Source organism: Micropterus salmoides, unplaced genomic scaffold, assembly GCF_014851395.1.
Source record: "Micropterus salmoides isolate LMB-PRFRI ecotype aquatic unplaced genomic scaffold, ASM1485139v1 Ms_hic_scaffold_11, whole genome shotgun sequence".
Classification (NCBI taxonomy): Eukaryota; Metazoa; Chordata; class Actinopteri; order Centrarchiformes; family Centrarchidae; genus Micropterus; species Micropterus salmoides.
Window position 1 is genome coordinate 13,229,761 of NW_024040152.1, and position 17,257 is coordinate 13,247,017.

Here is a 17,257-nt window from a genome sequence, read left to right on the forward strand (position 1 = left end):
GAGGCTCAATGATATACAATAAACTCTGTGCATCAACAGATCAAAAATCAGATAAGAGATGTCATTTTCAGTAATTATACTATATCTATACAAAGAGCCATCTAAGAATATAAGAAATAATTACAGTTTATTTCAAATACTGGACTGTACAGTGTTTAGTGTTCAGCTTCAGCATGAAGGACAAGAGGGACAAGTCCTCCATCTAGGAGGACCCTTGGGTCAGGAAGTGCTGAAAAAACTCTTGAGTCTTCCTCTTTTCTGCAAGATCCTGCTTCATGGGTGACTTCAGGAGCAAGGAGGCAAAAATAGTTGCTATGAAGAAGGAAAACAAATTGTTCATATTGAATAATAAATAGCATGTTCCTTTTCTTAGTTGTAATGTACTATCTTAATTAGCAGAGGTTAGACGAATGTGACAGAGAACATGAGAAGAAATTTAAGGAAATAGAAGGATTTTAAATAATTATCATATTTAGATGGTAGTACAATTCCCTTTGCCTTTATTTATACAGGGTAGGTTGGGTGAGCACACATTATCTTTTACAGAAACTGCCTGTTTTGCACAGAGTAAGTTGAACAGAAAGTAAGTTGAAATAGTCCTTGAGTTATAAACAGAACAGAATAAACAGGACTTTCACTTTCCATTTTGCTTTATTCATTAGTTTCTCTTCATTTACCCAACATGTTGACTAATCAATAGCTAATAATGACACATTCACAAATGAAAGAGACTGTGCAACCTGCTCTCTTTTCTTACCCAAAATGTTGACATCTAATCGATTGCTAGCAGAATTCTTCAAAAGCTCTCGGAGAAAAGCAGCTAAATAGTTGAACACATTTTGATGGCACTGAGGTAGCATGGAAATAACCTGCAGACAAAATACATTTTTGTATCAAAAAAGCCAGAGATTAACTTTATGATTTGAACACATCTTGGAATAGATTATTAGTGATCAGTGATTAACTGCAGCCAGTCTCACTCACTTTCTCACACTGACTGGCGTTGGAGCAGCTTTCTAGGCACTGCTGGTAAAAGGAGAAGGGAACCACAGGCTCTGGGAGGGCATCTAGAAACAGAAGTAAGGCTTCTGCTACTGAGTGGTTACTACCAGCTGCAAGTCAATACAGAGTCAAGGACATCACTCTTGTTCAGAGATGCATGTATTGAAATGTAGTAGGTGCAAAATGAGAATCAAATACACGATTGCAATCCAAGGGTTCATTATAATGTCAACACAACATTTAATATCTATGTACTTCACTTCATAACTTCTATAAAGATGAACACTATGGCTATGATGGCAACTGTTTTGAAGGATACGAAGAGAATCCGGCATGCCAGTGTCAAGGCAATCCCTTATTTCTGCAAATTCACTCCGAAGCCCAGGTTGCTGAAATATGTCTTCCTGTAAATAGAGGACATTAAATATTAAATATTTGTGTCCTTAAAAAGCAAGGCAAGGAGCAAAATTCACTTGGGCTGAAGACGGTTTGAGGCATGGTGGAGCTACAATGGACTTTGACTTAATTAAAATTAAAAGCGAATGCTGTGTTTAAACTGCCTGAATCAAGGCTTTTAACAGTAAAGAATTCCCTTCACCAAATGAATGCAGAGACTCTACAAAGCTTCTTGGCTGGCAGGCAAAACTACAGTCATACCAGTGTCTTTGTAGCCTAGTCTTTAAAATATTGACTTTATTATTGTGCTTAATTCTCATGTGCATGCAGCAACTTCAATTTATAAGAAAAGACAAATAGGTTGGAAGGAGGCCAAGAGTTACATAATTCACTTTAATTATACAAACCTGCAAATGTGAAAATACCTAAAAAGGAGTACAGTGTTTTTTGACCACTAACATAGAAGCTTCAGCAACACATCTTCTGACCTGTTTGATTGCATTGCGGAACAAGTGATCCACCATCATCCACAGTTCTTTAGGAATGTCTAGGGGCTTTTCACTCTTTGCTGCATTCTCATCTCCAGACTTCTCCGCCTGATGTTGAGAACAACCAGAGCAAAGAGAAGCAGTTCATTCAAAATGGATTCTGTGTTTATCTTCAAATCTGCAAAGCTATATAAATTAAAAATAAACAAACTACCATGCTGTGGCCTGTGACACAACCCTGACTGGAGAAGAGGTATTTCAAGGACACTGTCCCCGATCTGCACATGGGATCACTAACCAATTCACGTAGGGTCCCTTGGGGCATGTCCCTAATGGGCTCCCTCAGCTGACACAATGAATGGATGGAGGTGCCGTAGCAGCTGGGGAGGTAGTTTCCTGTCACAGAAATGAAGTAGTCCTTGCCACGCTCCAGGTGGAGCACCAGGATGTCTTCAATCTGCTCCTTGCCCGAGTTAAGTTCAGGCGCCGTTGAGCGGTTTACAAAAACCTCAAGATCAATGTCTACAGAAGCACCTAGATGTTGAGAGAGACGCACATACAAAGTAAGGGGCTGAACTGTCATAATTCAGGAACTGATGCCTGCTGCATCAGTTGTGTTATGAGTTATGTTGCGCTAAGGTCACTTATTTAGGTAATAGCGTATGAGGATTTGCAAAGCACCAAGCACCACCCCTGATCTATTTTCATCTTGTACAACAGAAAGCCTGCCATTGTGAGTCAAAATCAAAGCTGCCTCAAAGCTCATGGTGTACTTATACAATTTCTAAATCTAAAGGCAGGACAATGATGTTACTCCTGGATGAAACTCTATGAGACTGTATGTGCTACTCACCCTGAGCGATAAAGCCTTTGGGGGGGTTGGCTGTGAGCCAGGGCTTGCAGTACGTGGGCTCATTCGGCTTCTGGATAAACTCAAACTGACACGGGACCTGCCCGTCATTGATGATGCTCAATGTCTCCGCCTGGTGCTGCATGAATTTCACATCCTGAAAGTGGAACTAAAAGAACAAGAGGGAAGGCTTCATGAAGCAAGATGGAAAGACTCTACTCTATTTCATGTAAATGTATCCTTTAAATGTGTGCATTAGGCTCACAGCCCGAGATCAATACACTGCTTCATTAGTGGTGGTTAACTTACTGAATTTATTAAAAGGAACATAATTTATTGTACAATGTGTATCAGAGAAGCATTACAGCTCCCATTACACTGTAATAGAACTGATTATGATGGGAAACTTTACCTCTCTCTTGGCCAAGGTTACAGATGGAATACACTCATTCTCCATTTTGTCTATGTTGCGTACTATCTCTTCAAAGGTCTTCTTATAGGCCTCAGTATTTACTCTCTTGATCTGTAGGAGACAATGCAGCATAGACATCGGTGTTATATTTCCCTTACATAATACTGCAATACATATGTGATAGGAGCCTGTTGGAGTGCAGTGAGCAGATAAGTCCAATCTCAGTGCACTTTTCATTGACTTATCTCTTCTCCCCTCCACTATTTTTCAAAAGAAAGGAACTTCACAAGGAGGACCACTGTGACTTTTTTCGCCCAAAACAAGAAACTAAATGAAAGAAATTCAAGATGAAATTAGTTAGAGGGCTGAATACTTTACCCCAGTGACAAGCAGGGAACTGACTGGTTTGTGGTCACTGGTCTTCAGAGCCATGTGACTCTGATAATGCTGCTGCTTGATGTTCTTCCCTCTCCATAGGATACGGTCACACCACGCAGGCACACGGCATTTTTCACTAAATGCAGAAGAAAGAACAGATGTTCATTCTGAAGTATGTTTAGTATACCTTGACCTTGTCCTATACAAAGTATTAAAATGCATAAGACAAAAATTACATCTGTATTACAGTATTTTTGTATATACACTTTATCAAAGTTAATTATTTTTTCCATTGGGAAATTCTCTAGCATGCTTGAAAGAGCAGAATACTGAGCAGCTCTTTCTAAAATGGCATTAACTAATGGCATTAATTCATTTTGTTTGTAGACTAGAAAACTTCTATAAACAAACAATAGGGTAGCTGGAATGTAGTGTCTGTTCTGGGATAAGTTGAATGTGTGCGTGTGTTGCAAAAAATACAACAACAGCATAATAGCATGTGTAGTTTCATTAGTTGGATTACTTCACATTTCTTTCTGCAATTATCCTTACTTTAACTATAAACAACAACGCTATCACTGAAGAACGAGCTCCTTAATAAAAATATTCCATCCTGCTATTTGCAGTCAAGCTTCATATATTACCTTGTATCCCACTTGTCAGAGCCAGTGTCATATTTGTATGTGGGCTGGAAATCAATCTCTCCCTCCACAAAGCCAACAAACACAGCCTCCTCATCGATCTGCCTCTTGAGCTAAGGACCATATGCAGCCGGTAAGTATCACCACTTTTAAACACGAATGTTGAGTAAGGACTATTTCAACAGCAGAAAGAGGAGACCATCACTGATATTACCTGATCATAATTGTGCAGCGTTTCAAAGTCCTTCTTGCTGATTAGCTCCTTCACATTGTCAACTTCAAGGTCAGTGATCCTGTAGTTTAGGTCCCCAATCCATAAAATTACACTGGTGAAGGAAGCACAGAGAAATGGAGGAAGACACATGGAGATAAATGTGGATCAAATATTGTCACAGTTGCATACAGGATAAGAATTTGCAATATCTTATTCAGCTACTACAACATAACATAAATCAGAACATATCTGGATTTAAAGCAAAAAACGCCACATGCCAATATGATGACAATGTAACTAATATTTAATTGGTTTCATACTCGTGCTTCATGATAGTGAGTGGAGGCTGGGTAGAGTCAAGTTGGCGAAACTGGAGACGACTGCAAATGTCCTTGTAGTCTTGATTACGTCTCTCATATTCTTCAATGTGGGCAGCTAGGTGAGAGTTGACCACGCAGATATCAGAGTTGTGGAAGCGAAACCGGATTGCCACAGCACCCTTGTTTCCCTGCAAATCAGTGAGCAATTGAAAGAGAGAGGGAAACAAAAGGTTTTGCAAAAAGATTTTGAGAAAAACATGTTTTCGATAACATGTAGTTTATTTATATATCTTGACATTTTCCGATATTATGCAAACAGTTTGATACTTGACTGTTTCAGATGGTTCTTGGTGGAGATCATAAACCAGTTTCTCATTAGTGCAGGAAAACATGGAACAGCCTTACAAAGGCCCCCACTGATCACCTGCCAGCCATCTGCTCGACACTGCAGGACTGCTAAGTAAGCATGGCCGCATATGAGACAAGAATAACCTATTCTGCAACAGTGCACAAGGAGTGAAGTTGGAGCCACTGGACACAGCGTCATTACTTTGATCTAGCTCCGACAGACAGCTTATGGGCTTTTATTTTGAAGGCAGCAATGTAACTAAAACAACACAGTGTAGAATCAGAGAAGTGTGGCAGAGGTTAGCAGACAGACCCTTACAGACTAAAGGAATATAAATAATCAAGGAATGGACACATTCGACTTAACGAGTGGACTTAATGAGCACTTCAAAGGTAACGGAGTCGCCACTTTTCTTTTTCTTTTCATCTCTTGTACCATGCCGGTTACACTGGTAAATCTATAAGAATTACAGTTTGGGGCTTGTTGTTTCCGTTAAATGACCTGATCGATTGAATTGTGGAGAATCTAACCATCTAACGATGTGTAGCATGTCCATACTGACATATTGATCATACGTTTAAACATTAATATTTGTATTAACGATATAAGCAGCTTAGAAGCAACTAAAGCGGGCGACCCGGAGGGGTTTGAGAGGTTTTATAAATCCCCCAAAAAACAAAAAAACAGACCAGGCATTTAATGGAGACCTGCGTTTATTTGTCAAAATGTGTTCCCACACCAGGCCAGTAAACAGGGTAGGCAGCTATTTGGGACTATTATTATTTTTTGAAGTTAAGTACGGTAAATATCATTTCAGATATTTTTGGCACCTGAGGCCTGGAAGCTGGTTTGAAGCTTTGCAAGGATGAAATACATTTTATAACTGAAAAAGCACGATCAAGGACAGTGAATCAAAAAACTGGACTGGAATGGGAAAAAAAAATAAAATAAATCACCATCATCAGGAGGGCAGTAGATTCACATTTGATTTGGTGTGTGAGCAAAAGGATGGAGTGTTTTTTTCTTATGTACCTGTCCTGTGGACATACAAAGGGCAGCTTGCTTTAAGCATGGGTTCTGATCACAGCTGCTCTCAACAGTGCACCGCCGTTTAGAAAGTAATATCTTTACGCAACAACAGATATACAGATAATAAGCTATATAAATAAATTAAATAAAACCTACATGAGGACCAGTGCACAATAAAATAGGACATGTAGAATCAGTACATACCATCCTTCCCATGATGCCAGTGCCCACAGTCTCAGCCTCCACATCAGAGATGAACTCTGCATGCTCCTTCTTCACATAGAAGATCAGCATGATGCCCACCAGACGAACCAACTTCACCTGTAGCAGAACATGTAAGATTCACACGTCATTTCAAATGGAAAATTGAAAAGATAAAAAAAAAAAAAACAATCACAGTAATGTAATATGCACATTTGCTGGATATTGGTATTTAATAGGAAGTCAGTGGAGTTCAAGTGACACTGTAGCCACATGAAGCATGCTTAAAGGTGCTCTTAACAGCATCTTAATTGTTTTCAACCACATCTACTTGGAACAATATTTACAGTTGAAGACATTTAAGGTATACTCACACTAGGCCCGGCTGCATTGTACTGTGCCCGAGCACGATTGTCCCCCCCTCCCCACTTGCCCACTGGCCTGTACTAACATTCCACATACGTTATCACACTTTTGAAAAAAATAAATAAAAACTCTCTCGCAAGGCACCATGGAGCTCACGTCCAAGTTAAGTGCTCGGGTACGGTTAGTGATCATACTAGATGCCGTGACATGCCGGAGCCCACCTCTTCAAGTGTGCCTGGGCACAGTTTAACGTACCGGGCTCGGGCACGCCAAAGTGTGAGTACGCCCTAGTCTCACCCTCTGTCTCAAAGAAAATGGAATATGAAGCAGCTGTGCATGGGAGGAAGCAAAACAGTTATATAAGCCTTGCTGTCAATCCTACAAAATGCCACATTCAGATCTGAAGCTTGTTTGACACTTTATAGTGTCAGTGACAGATAAGTGGATGAAGAAATGACACATCACCGGACTGGCTGCGTGTCTTACAGCAAAGATGAACAGTGAAGCCAAGAAAAAGAGGAAGCCAATATGTTAGAGTCAGCATGCTAAGAAAAGGGAAGTAGATGAAAGCGAATAAGGGAAAGACAAAGAGAAAGACAAAAATATAAAGCCTGACTAAGCTCATCAAATAAGCAAGGATATCATAACCGTTCCTTAGGAATATCCTGTGTAATAATCAATGTAATGGTGATGGTATATTGTTATGTAGACAATTACTTTGATCACAGGCATTTGCATGAGGTATCTGCCACTTCACTGTAGCACTGTAATACACTGTAAACTAGGCATGTACCAAATTTGTTTTTGTTTTTTTACATTCAAAGCTTCTACTGAGGTTTTCAAATGAGATTACGAATGTCTGTCGTCATGTTTTATGACACTATAAAAAGTGATTCACCTGATTAAATGAGTTTGTCTTTTTTGTTAACAAAGGCATGAGTAGGATTTGTTGGATGCTGTTTGTGAACACACGATTCAAAGTTGGACCCTGAGATACAGAGAGAGAGCAGCAGTGGTTGAACGAGCTACAGAGTGAATGAAGAGAGGGAGCTGCGTTAGCAAGAACAAAGCAGTGAATTTGAGAAACAATTCCATGCAGCCACCACTAGAATCTAATTTTACAAACAATATAACACGTAATTTTTATCAGCAACAGTGCAGAAATACTGGGTTTAAACCAAATGAATAGACATGCAAAAATGAAGCTTCAAACTATTCGCTATAGCCCTACTTAAAACAAAATCAAAGTTAATATTTCACCATGTAACGCTTGTCAGAACTTAATTAACAATATTAAAACAAGGTCAAGATTAAAGAAAAGAAAAAGACTTCCTTACTAAGGCATACTTCGCATCTGGATGCAAGGCCTCGGATACAGCCTTCGTCCACTCCAGCTCTTTGGGGGTGTCATTGAAGAAAAAAGCCTCTTTGCTGAGATCAAGCTCCTGAAAACTGTCAGGAAGGACAAACGGTAAAATTTACTTTGCTTTGATTCGTATATTTCATCTTTACCGGGTACTTTCATGGTATCCTCAGCACCAAAGCAGTTACAGTGGGTACGGAAAGTATTCAGACCCCTTTAAATTCTTCACTCTTTGTTTCATTGCAGCCATTTTCCAAAAATCAAAAAAGTTCATTTTATTTCTCAGTAATGTACACTCAGCACCCCATCTTGACAGAAAAAAACAGAAATGTAGAAATTTTTGCAAATTTATTAAAAAAGAAAAACTGAAATATCACATGGTCATAAGTATTCAGACCCTTTGCTGTGACACTCATATTTAACTCAGGTGCTGTCTATTTCTTCTGATCATCCTTGAGATGGTTCTACACCTTCATTTGAGTCCAGCTGTGTTTGATTATACTGATTGGACTTGATTAGGAAAGCCACACACCTGTCTATATAAGACCTTACAGCTCACAGTGCATGTCAGAGCAAATGAGAATCATGAGGTCAAAGGAACTGCCTGAAGAGCTCAGAGACAGAATTGTGGCAAGGCACAGATCTGGCCAAGGTTACAAAAAAATTTCTGCTGCACTTAAGGTTCCTAAGAGCACAGTGGCCTCCATAATCCTCAAATGGAAGACATTTGGGACGACCAGAACCCTTCCTAGAGCTGGCCGTCCGGCCAAACTGAGCTATCGTGGGAGAAGAGCCTTGGTGAGAGAGGTAAAGAAGAACCCAAAGGTCACTGTGGCTGAGCTCCAGAGATGCAGGGAGATGGGAGAAAGTTGTAGTAAGTCAACCATCACTGCAGCAATCCACCAGTCGGGGCTTTATGGCAGAGTGGCCCGACGGAAGCCTCTCCTCAGTTCAAGACACATGAAAGCCCGCATGGAGTTTGCTAAAAAACACCTGAAGGACTCCAAGATGGTGATAAATAAGATCCTCTGGTCTGATGAGACCAAGATAGAACTTTTTGGCCTTAATTCTAAGCGGTATGTGTGGAGAAAACCAGGCACTGCTCATCACCTGTCCAGTACAGTCTCAACACTGAAGCATGGTGGTGGCAGCATCATGCTGTGGGGTGTTTTTCAGCTGCAGGGACAGGACGACTGGTTGCAATCGAGGGAAAGATGAATGCGGCCAAGTACAGGGATATCCTGGACGAAAACCTTTTCCAGAGTGCTCTGGACCTCAGACTGGGCCGAAGGTTTACCTTCCAACAAGACAATGACCCTAAGCACACCGCTAAAATAACGAAGGAGTGGCTTCACAACAACTCCGTGGCTGTTCTTGAATGGCCCAGCCAGAGCCCTGACTTAAACCCAATTGAGCATCTCTGGAGAGACCTGAAAATGGCTGTCCACCAACGTTTACCATCCAACCTGACAGAACTGGAGAGGATCTGCAAGGAGGAATGGCAGAGGATACCCAAATCCAGATGTGAAAAACTTGTTGCATCTTTCCCAAAACGACTCATGGCTGTATTAGATCAAAAGGGTGCTTCTACTAAATACTGAGCAAAGGGTCTGAATACTTATGACCATGTGATATTTCAGTTTTTCTTTTTTAATAAATTTGCAAAAATTTCTACATTTCTGTTTTTTTTTCAGTCAAGATGGGGTGCTGAGTGTACATTACTGAGAAATAAAATGAACTTTTTTGATTTTTGGAAAATGGCTGCAATGAAACAAAGAGTGAAAAATTTAAAGGGGTCTGAATACTTTCCGTACCCACTGTAAATGAAATGTAGGCAGGATTAGTGGACAAATAGTGCTGAAAATGTGGGTGGGATGTTCTCCTACTTAAAATAGCGTCAATGGTTGCATACATCAGTCAGAGGTTGGAGCAGTATTTGTCTGTCTATGTAATGGGATTACGAGTAGAATTGCAAAGCTATTCTCCAGACGGGTGAATGTGACTTACCCCACGCAGTAGATGTCAGGAGGGTTGAGAGTGCAGCTCAGCCAAGGATGGAGGCTTTCCTTTGGGGTTTGCCCATTCACATTGTATGTGCCAAGAAAAAAGCTGAAACAGAATAGGTAGAGGTGAGAAGTGGGACAAAGGAGAGGACTGTATCAGTTTGTTTGAACAAGTGCTAATTATAGTGATACTGAAGGGAATGGACAGGGTATGTGGGGAAAGAGAATAGGGGAATGACATGCAGCAAATAGTCCGTGAGTCCTAACCACTCAGCTATCTAGTCGCCCCATGTGCTAACTATTCTTAGTTTATCCTGCTCACTGTGAGGGTCTCTAGCAAAACTTGTCTTTTCAGACTCTTCAGAACTGCTCGTTGGATGGTCACATAGCTTCAGACCCCCTTTCCTCACACTGCATTGTAACGCAAACACCATAAATTTTAATGTCTTTCATAGTAAGGATACTAAATAATTTCAAAAGCACAACAAAATTTAACAGACCACTTTAGAACACTGGACACAGATTATCGATTTCAGTGTATTGAGTAAATACATTTTAAACAGTTTTTTAGAGTGTCACAGCTGTTGTCAAGGTGCTGAGGAAGCTGTCCACTGTACTCAGTATTTGACTCCTCCTCATTACTTATTCTGTGCAGTATTTCATCAGCAAAATAACTGTAAAAAAGCCCACCTGCCCACTCAACTCAGACTGTTACACAACTGTACTGTAAAGATTTCTGAAATGGTTGGTACGTTTTAAGATTTATGTTAGTTATGATCAAGTGTAACCTGGTCCTTATACATAGTTACACATATGAGCTGTATGCATTGCAAAGAGACAGCAGAAAATAAAAACTCTTATCCACTGAGCACTGAGTCTTGTCCAGTGAGCAACTCCACTGGAACTTAAGTGCCATGCTAGAGGGTGAAACAATTGTGAGAAATGGTAAGAGGGCCAAGCCCTCGTCTTTAACGTCCCCACTGAGATTTATTCTGCAGGTCCAGACTGAAAATCAGCTTCCTTCCATTCAATAGCCCCCTCCTCTGACCTTCAGGCAGCTGCTGCCCTGCTCACGTTGCTGCACAGGAGCAGCACAGAGCTCTTTATTTTTGTGCTGACTGCAAACGCACTGTACAACACTTTCTGCCCTAATGGCCCCACCCTCAGCTAACAAGAAAGATGCTGAAGCTGGATTTATACAAAAATCTTGGACTGCTCTCAGTATGTACTGTAACATGAGATGAAAGAAGGCAATGTACACGTGTCGCAACAAAATGCAGCCTTTTCCGTATATGTGTTGTTTCTGACAAAGGCAACAATTCAAGCTTATAAGCCAATCAGCACATTCAGAGCACCGAGGGGAAACATGCACCAAAATGCAAGTTCCACACAGAAAGGCATTGAAATTGGACTATAACAGGGGTCCTTTTTGGTGTGAGGAAATAGTCCCATCCACTGAGACTATGGTTTGTCAATTGCCATTGTATTTCAAACTTAAAAATGTCCAGTGTGGAGGATTTCGTGGCTTCTAGCTAGACTGCAGCCAAGTGATAACCCTTACCCTCACCAACCCGTTCCAAGCATACAGGAGAACCTATGGTGGTCGCTAAACTTGCAAAAAAGAGGACCGCTCCCTCTGTAGATATAAAGGGCTCATTCTTTGGTAACGAAAAAGCAATAATTCTTCTTTTCATGCGTTTTCACAATCTACCTATAAATACTATGTTGTATGCCATAGTAAAGATGCCCCTAAATCTGACACACTGTAAGAGATCTTCTTCCATTCCTATTATATCTATATTATTTTTCATTCTTTGCATTATTTTTTTATACGGGTGTACATATTAAGACACAGATCTACCAGCAGGAGGCACTGTGGTTATTAGCCAAACCACAATGATGACTTCTGCAAATGCTTATTTTTCAACCAAAAACACTTATATCCAGGCCTCTACAGGGACATTCATTTTTACAATAAATAATAATAGATAAAGAGCTACAGTATGTTAATGCCCTAGGCTGGTGCATTTCTTGACAGCGTCTGAAACAGCGTTGCTTAATTTAGCAAAGAGAAATACAAACCTACAGATGCTGACTCATTCTTTTTACATAAGACTTCAAGTATCCACACTGAGCTTAACACAACTGAATAGTATGAAAATATCCCGACTCACCTCTCAAACCTTTTTTAAGCTTAAGCTTACAGTTTTCCACATAAGAGTTGGAAATCAAAATCACTGTAATGTAGTAATAAGAGTCTTACAAAGAGTTTGGGTATCGTAATATTATGGTATAGGTTAAATGTGGCATTCCTTGGTCTAAATGCTCCTATACATTAAGCTATACACTTTTCTTAACTGTTTCAAAATTAACAGCAAAAGACCATATCACACACCTCTACACTAGTATATGAAATAACCTATAGCCCCAACCAAAGCATCAGCACATTACTGATATCAAGTAAGTAAAAAATGTTACATTTTCTGTGGTGAAAGTGAAGTAATTTTCAATTGCATCAAGATCACCAAGTTGTACCTCAAACTGCCTGCACCAATCTGCCAAATGCATGTACCTTTTTAAGACAGAGTCAGAACTGACACGACAAGCATTGAAGAGTAAATTACCTGAAGTCCTCCAGGTAAGTGTAAAGATTGTCATTCTTTAGCAGCTCACACTTGATAAGGTTGTCGCGCAGGCCGAACTGTGGCATGGCCAGTATCTGGGCTTTGTTAGCTGGGGTGTGGCTGGAGGAGCGCACCAGGTCATCCCGGTCTTCTCGACTGAAGATGCCCTGACTTAACACAGGGAGAGAAGAAATAACAGATAGGCGTGGGGGTGAGTGGAGACAGATCAAGATAGAAACGGGGGCATTTTGTCACACTGGTGTGATTTCAGTGGGAATATCTTATCACAAATTGTGCGTTTGGTTGTTTAGATTTTGCCTAGAAGCACCTATGCACAGTTGCCAGTTCACATTCAGGATACTCAAGCCTAACTGCATCAAGCTATAACTCTTCAAAAAGCTAGAAATAAAATCATGGCTTAACAGAGACAACAGTCTGCTCCAGACTAAAAAGTCTAATGCGGCTGAGGTGAGAGGAAGAAATGTAATATCCCTGGCCCCCTGTAAGATTCCAGGAATATACTGTAACTAACTGTAGCGTGGCTTCCGGGTTAAACAAATCAACAAATTTGCATTTTTATACCTTAACAGCTTTATATAAAGTAAACACTGATCACATAGCTGCAACCAGGCACATACACAGTACTGTTCTAATACTGTTTAAGCAACAAAGTACTTAAATCACTGCAATTTAGATTTTTATGCACTCAAACTATACAACCTAACTACAGAGTTTATGTTGTAGGCTTCCCTCAGCGTAATTTCGCTTCAAAATGGCCACTTTAATACCTTTCCTTGAGTGATATCAAAAAGGTACCCTGTGAAGTTTTTGACCTGACATTTCTCTGCCACTGGTTTCACACTATTCTACTGATCTACAGGTGGAGGTAATGCACCAGTAAAAGGCAGGAAAGAAGAAGACATCTAGCAAGTAAACGTGGATATAAAAAAATTTGTTGCACATGTTAAATAAGAAGAGAAATGCACTGAACACTGAATGTAAACTTTGTTTACAATAAAACTTCACTGGGAAACTTTAAGAACAGTACTTCCACTATAGCAGTAGAATATTCTAAGGCTCGTTCTACCACTATTTAAAAATACATAATGGTAGAAAGAATTTTGTTTTTCCGAGCTCCCACATGTGAATGAAAAAAAATTCCTCACCTCTCTGATCTGGAATACACTCTGGACTTCTGTGTGCCACTGTTAGATACTTTCTCCCATTCCAAAGTTCCCTTTTTGTCTGATGATCTCTCTGTTCAGGAAGAGCAGCAAACAAAATGACATGAAGAAAGTGTTTGTTTAGTTTACTCGTTTACAATGGTAAGCATGAAAGGTAAATGGCAGTTTTACAGCACAGTTCTGCACCATTCCAACTCCCTGCACTTTGAATCACAAATGAATATCATGTTTGCATGTTGCCAGTTAAGACAATGTGTAACTGTGTCTTGCCGGCTGCTGGGAGACCTACCCATCAACATTATCTTAATATTTAATGGCATTTACAGCCCGAGACAACTCACTCTAATTAGAAAGAACCCAGCCATGAGTTTTTCTGATATGCAGAATAAATTAAAGCCAATTATGACTAAGAATAAAAACAAACATGCACAGTAACACACATGTCAATCATAAAAGTGCCAGGTCAGGGCTCAGTTGTGGTGGCCAATGGACTGTGGCTGTCTTTTGCAGTTGGTTACAATTATTGCATCCCAAGTAGTTGGATTTAATGGCTCAGTGTCAAGTATGAGACAGCATGGCCTTGTCTCCTGCAGCTTGGCAGGCACAGCTAGCTCCTCTGAAAGGGAAAGACATGTTCTTTGAGCAGGAAATTAAACTTGAAAGGTTGAGGCAGGCTAACCAATGCACCTGACCAACAGCACTGCTCAATGGCCAAAAAACAAACATAATACCTATTTCAATACCTAATAATAATTTCAACACTTATTTTTTACTTATATATTTATTATTTTCTATTACATGTCTGCTAGGCTACTTGACTAACTGAAAGCAATATATGATCCATTTCTTGGTCTGTGTGCAGCATTCAATGTAAGAACCCCGTGACTCAAAATACACCGACAGTTACTGACTGGATGTGGACCTCATCAGTACTAATACTAACAACATTGTACAAGTTTTCTAAACAAGGCCACAGCTGTAAGGATATAAAACAGAGATGCATTAAACCTATGACACAAAGGGGACTGGTGAATAAAAAAATCCTTTTCAAACAATCCAAATGAAAGTCAAAATATGTTTGAACTAAACTGACAAAGCTTTGTTAATGCAATAGCACAATTTATGTTTTTTGTCAGGGCTAGGCCAATGTGCAACGCAGCACCAAAGTCTGACTCAATTACAACCAAAAATGTCAATTGTATTAATCAGTATTACCACAGTTGGCTATTTTTTTGCTGAATCTTTTATTTTTTACAAAAGGAAATGCCCAGTGTACCAAACTGAGAACATGGAAGAAATGCTTAACGACAAGGTCAGGCTAAAGTGCCATTTAGAAGGATTCCTAGAAGGAACAACTGACATTTTAATTCAAAGCCAGTGACTTTGTTATTTGTGTCAACAGGAAAAGAAGATGGCCCTCTGTTTGACAGAGAAAATTGCCAGCAAACTGTGAAATGCTTTTGAAAGCGAAAGCGTGCACAGACATGCTACATTTGAGAAGGTGAAAATCTCCTTGTGCACACATAGAAAACCCCACATGTAACTGATAAACTGACTCTAGAGTTTTCCAAGTTAACATATGAAATTCTCCTTGTATAGTAATGTACTATACTACAAGGTTATGTAATAACCTTGTAGTATAGTACATAATATATAAAAAATGCAAAATAAAACGTAAGACTATACAAGAGTCCTACAGTGTTTCTCTGTGAACTACAATGTATCTGGAAAAAGAAAAAAGAAAGAAAAAAACACTGTACAGTATAATATTGAGATTCTCATTGTAAAATGAATGTAAACTTGCAAAACATGAATTAAAACAAATCTTGGGGCTTGATTTAAATGCACAAATTATCAGAAGATATTAACATATACATACAGTATAGCGTCAGATCAAAAATTAAAATCACTAGCTTGTGGTGTTATAAAATACACTAATGACAGCAGTTTATGCTCTACTGAAGACAGTTATGCCACAGTATGTTAGTCCTACCGAAAAGTATGGCACAGAGTTTTCTGACATTGCTTTTTTCACTTTTAATCACCCATTTAATATTTAGCCTGTTTAACTAAACCCTAACCAATACTGCACCTGTTTTTTGCAACCAGCACCTAGATGAGGCCATGACCATATGAGCGTCGTGTGTGTGAGTAGCTCCGTTATTTTATTACATGGGATTCCCGCACATGCTTTAGTATTCTTAACAAATGAATGAACTTAACTGAACTTTCTCTGTGGAGGAGTTGCATGAAGTCTGACTAACTGCATGTTCACTCTCCAACACCTCTCCATCTGCGGTCAAGTTGTTCTCCGAAGTCATAGCTTTTAAACTACATCTGCACAAAGTTCAACATTGCATAACTTTCCTTTATGGTCAAAATCTATGGGTAACAAACTGCAGAGGAATCATTTTTTGTGGTTTCTTTTTATACTTAAATGCAAAACTACATATGCAAAAAAAAAAATTTAACAAATTGTTTCTCTTGCCTTAATAAAACACTTGGATAATTTTGCAGCTGAAGGCAAAGCAGGCAATAAGCACCTTTCTTTCACAGGAGGTCGGAGAAAGTTTACAGACTAACAACTGATTTAAAGCTAGCAGGCTAGCTAAGAGGATCATCCAAGTCCGGAAAACAGCCTGAGAATGAAACAGTAAACTGACTAAGATGCAAGCCAAAACTGTTTCAATAAATGACACAATTCACTGTTATTAAAACACGATACTGCTAACGTTACACCAACCACAACAGGTGTCATTTATTGTCACAGCACCATGAACATTATTTCACTGGGACTTAATGTTACATTAGTAGTCACTCGTGAATCAACTGTGTACGTGCGGTAACATTCACAATTGCTTGGTTTTGAGGCAGCAACAGTTAGCCTTAATACTAACGTTACTACTAGGATTTACAACTACCATTATTCTGCCGGACGAGTCCTAAGCTAATCTGGCTAAAGTTAGCTTCTTTGAAAAAAACAACTACTACTACAACCACCACTACCACTCGCTAGCATTAGCTAGGTAGCTAGCTAATTAGGGTACACTGAATGCTACAGATTAATGCAATGGAGTTTCCTTTCACCACCTCAAAAATCAACAATTGAAGAAATATTTTTGTCATACCAGAGTCTGTCATCACTCTAGACATCTCCCTGCACCGCGCCTCCCACGCGTTCTGTGCAGAGGAGCAATGTTCAGCCTGCCCATGCTAATAGTGATGTAGGAGGAGTTTACCTTCCCCGACTGTGTGCTGCAGAGAGGAGGCTGGACAAACACCGGAAAGGGCTTTTACCACTCAGTATTACATCGGAAAGTTAAGCCCATACGCGTCAAGAAGATAATTTAATTGTGTAAATAGCCTATTAAAACACTGATGATGAATGTGGTATGATTTGTAAAAGAACTTCGTTTTTTGTTGTTGTTTCTTTATTT

General features: G+C 39.6%; 2 protein-coding genes across 4 annotated transcripts in view; both read right to left on the reverse strand.

Annotated features, from left to right (window-relative positions):
• LOC119898266 (basal cell adhesion molecule-like) overlaps positions 1-202 on the reverse strand; it is a 26,231-nt gene extending 26,029 nt beyond the window's left edge. Inside the window, 1 exon segment of the mRNA XM_038712455.1 lies at positions 151-202. Within this exon segment, the coding sequence (XP_038568383.1) occupies positions 151-202 (52 nt within the window).
• Positions 196-17,059, reverse strand: LOC119897369 (type II inositol 1,4,5-trisphosphate 5-phosphatase-like). 3 transcript variants are annotated; one of them, XM_038711014.1, is made up of 18 exons: positions 16,949-17,059; positions 13,803-13,893; positions 12,637-12,807; positions 10,017-10,118; positions 7,984-8,098; positions 6,284-6,400; positions 4,702-4,889; positions 4,382-4,493; positions 4,171-4,280; positions 3,527-3,662; positions 3,149-3,259; positions 2,740-2,905; positions 2,101-2,420; positions 1,887-1,994; positions 1,322-1,406; positions 985-1,112; positions 758-869; positions 196-312 (listed from the first exon to the last, which is right to left on the reverse strand). In XM_038711014.1, exons 1-18 carry the CDS (start codon positions 16,971-16,973, stop codon positions 203-205), a joined length of 2,307 nt encoding a protein of 768 aa, XP_038566942.1. In that variant the 5' UTR covers positions 16,974-17,059; the 3' UTR covers positions 196-202. The 3 variants fall into 3 exon arrangements, with proteins under 3 accessions (XP_038566942.1, XP_038566943.1, XP_038566941.1); XM_038711015.1 differs by lacking the exon at positions 16,949-17,059 and adding an exon at positions 16,044-16,104 and having other exon boundaries at positions 2,185-2,420; XM_038711013.1 differs by lacking the exon at positions 16,949-17,059 and adding an exon at positions 16,044-16,104.
• Positions 17,060-17,257: the final 198 nt, after the last annotated feature.

Bases quoted from the DNA above. Each gene is read 5' to 3' on its own strand.
- LOC119897369 (XM_038711013.1), bottom strand. From the start codon at position 16,089: ATGCAGTTAGTCAGACTTCATGCAACTCCTCCACAGAGAAAGTTCA. The intron at 4,494-4,701 runs GTATGAAACCAA...TTCCTTCACCAG, and splicing joins CTCACTATCATGAAGCACGA to TGTAATTTTATGGATTGGGG. The intron at 4,281-4,381 runs GTAATATCAGTG...TATGGTCCTTAG, and splicing joins CGCTGCACAATTATGATCAG to CTCAAGAGGCAGATCGATGA.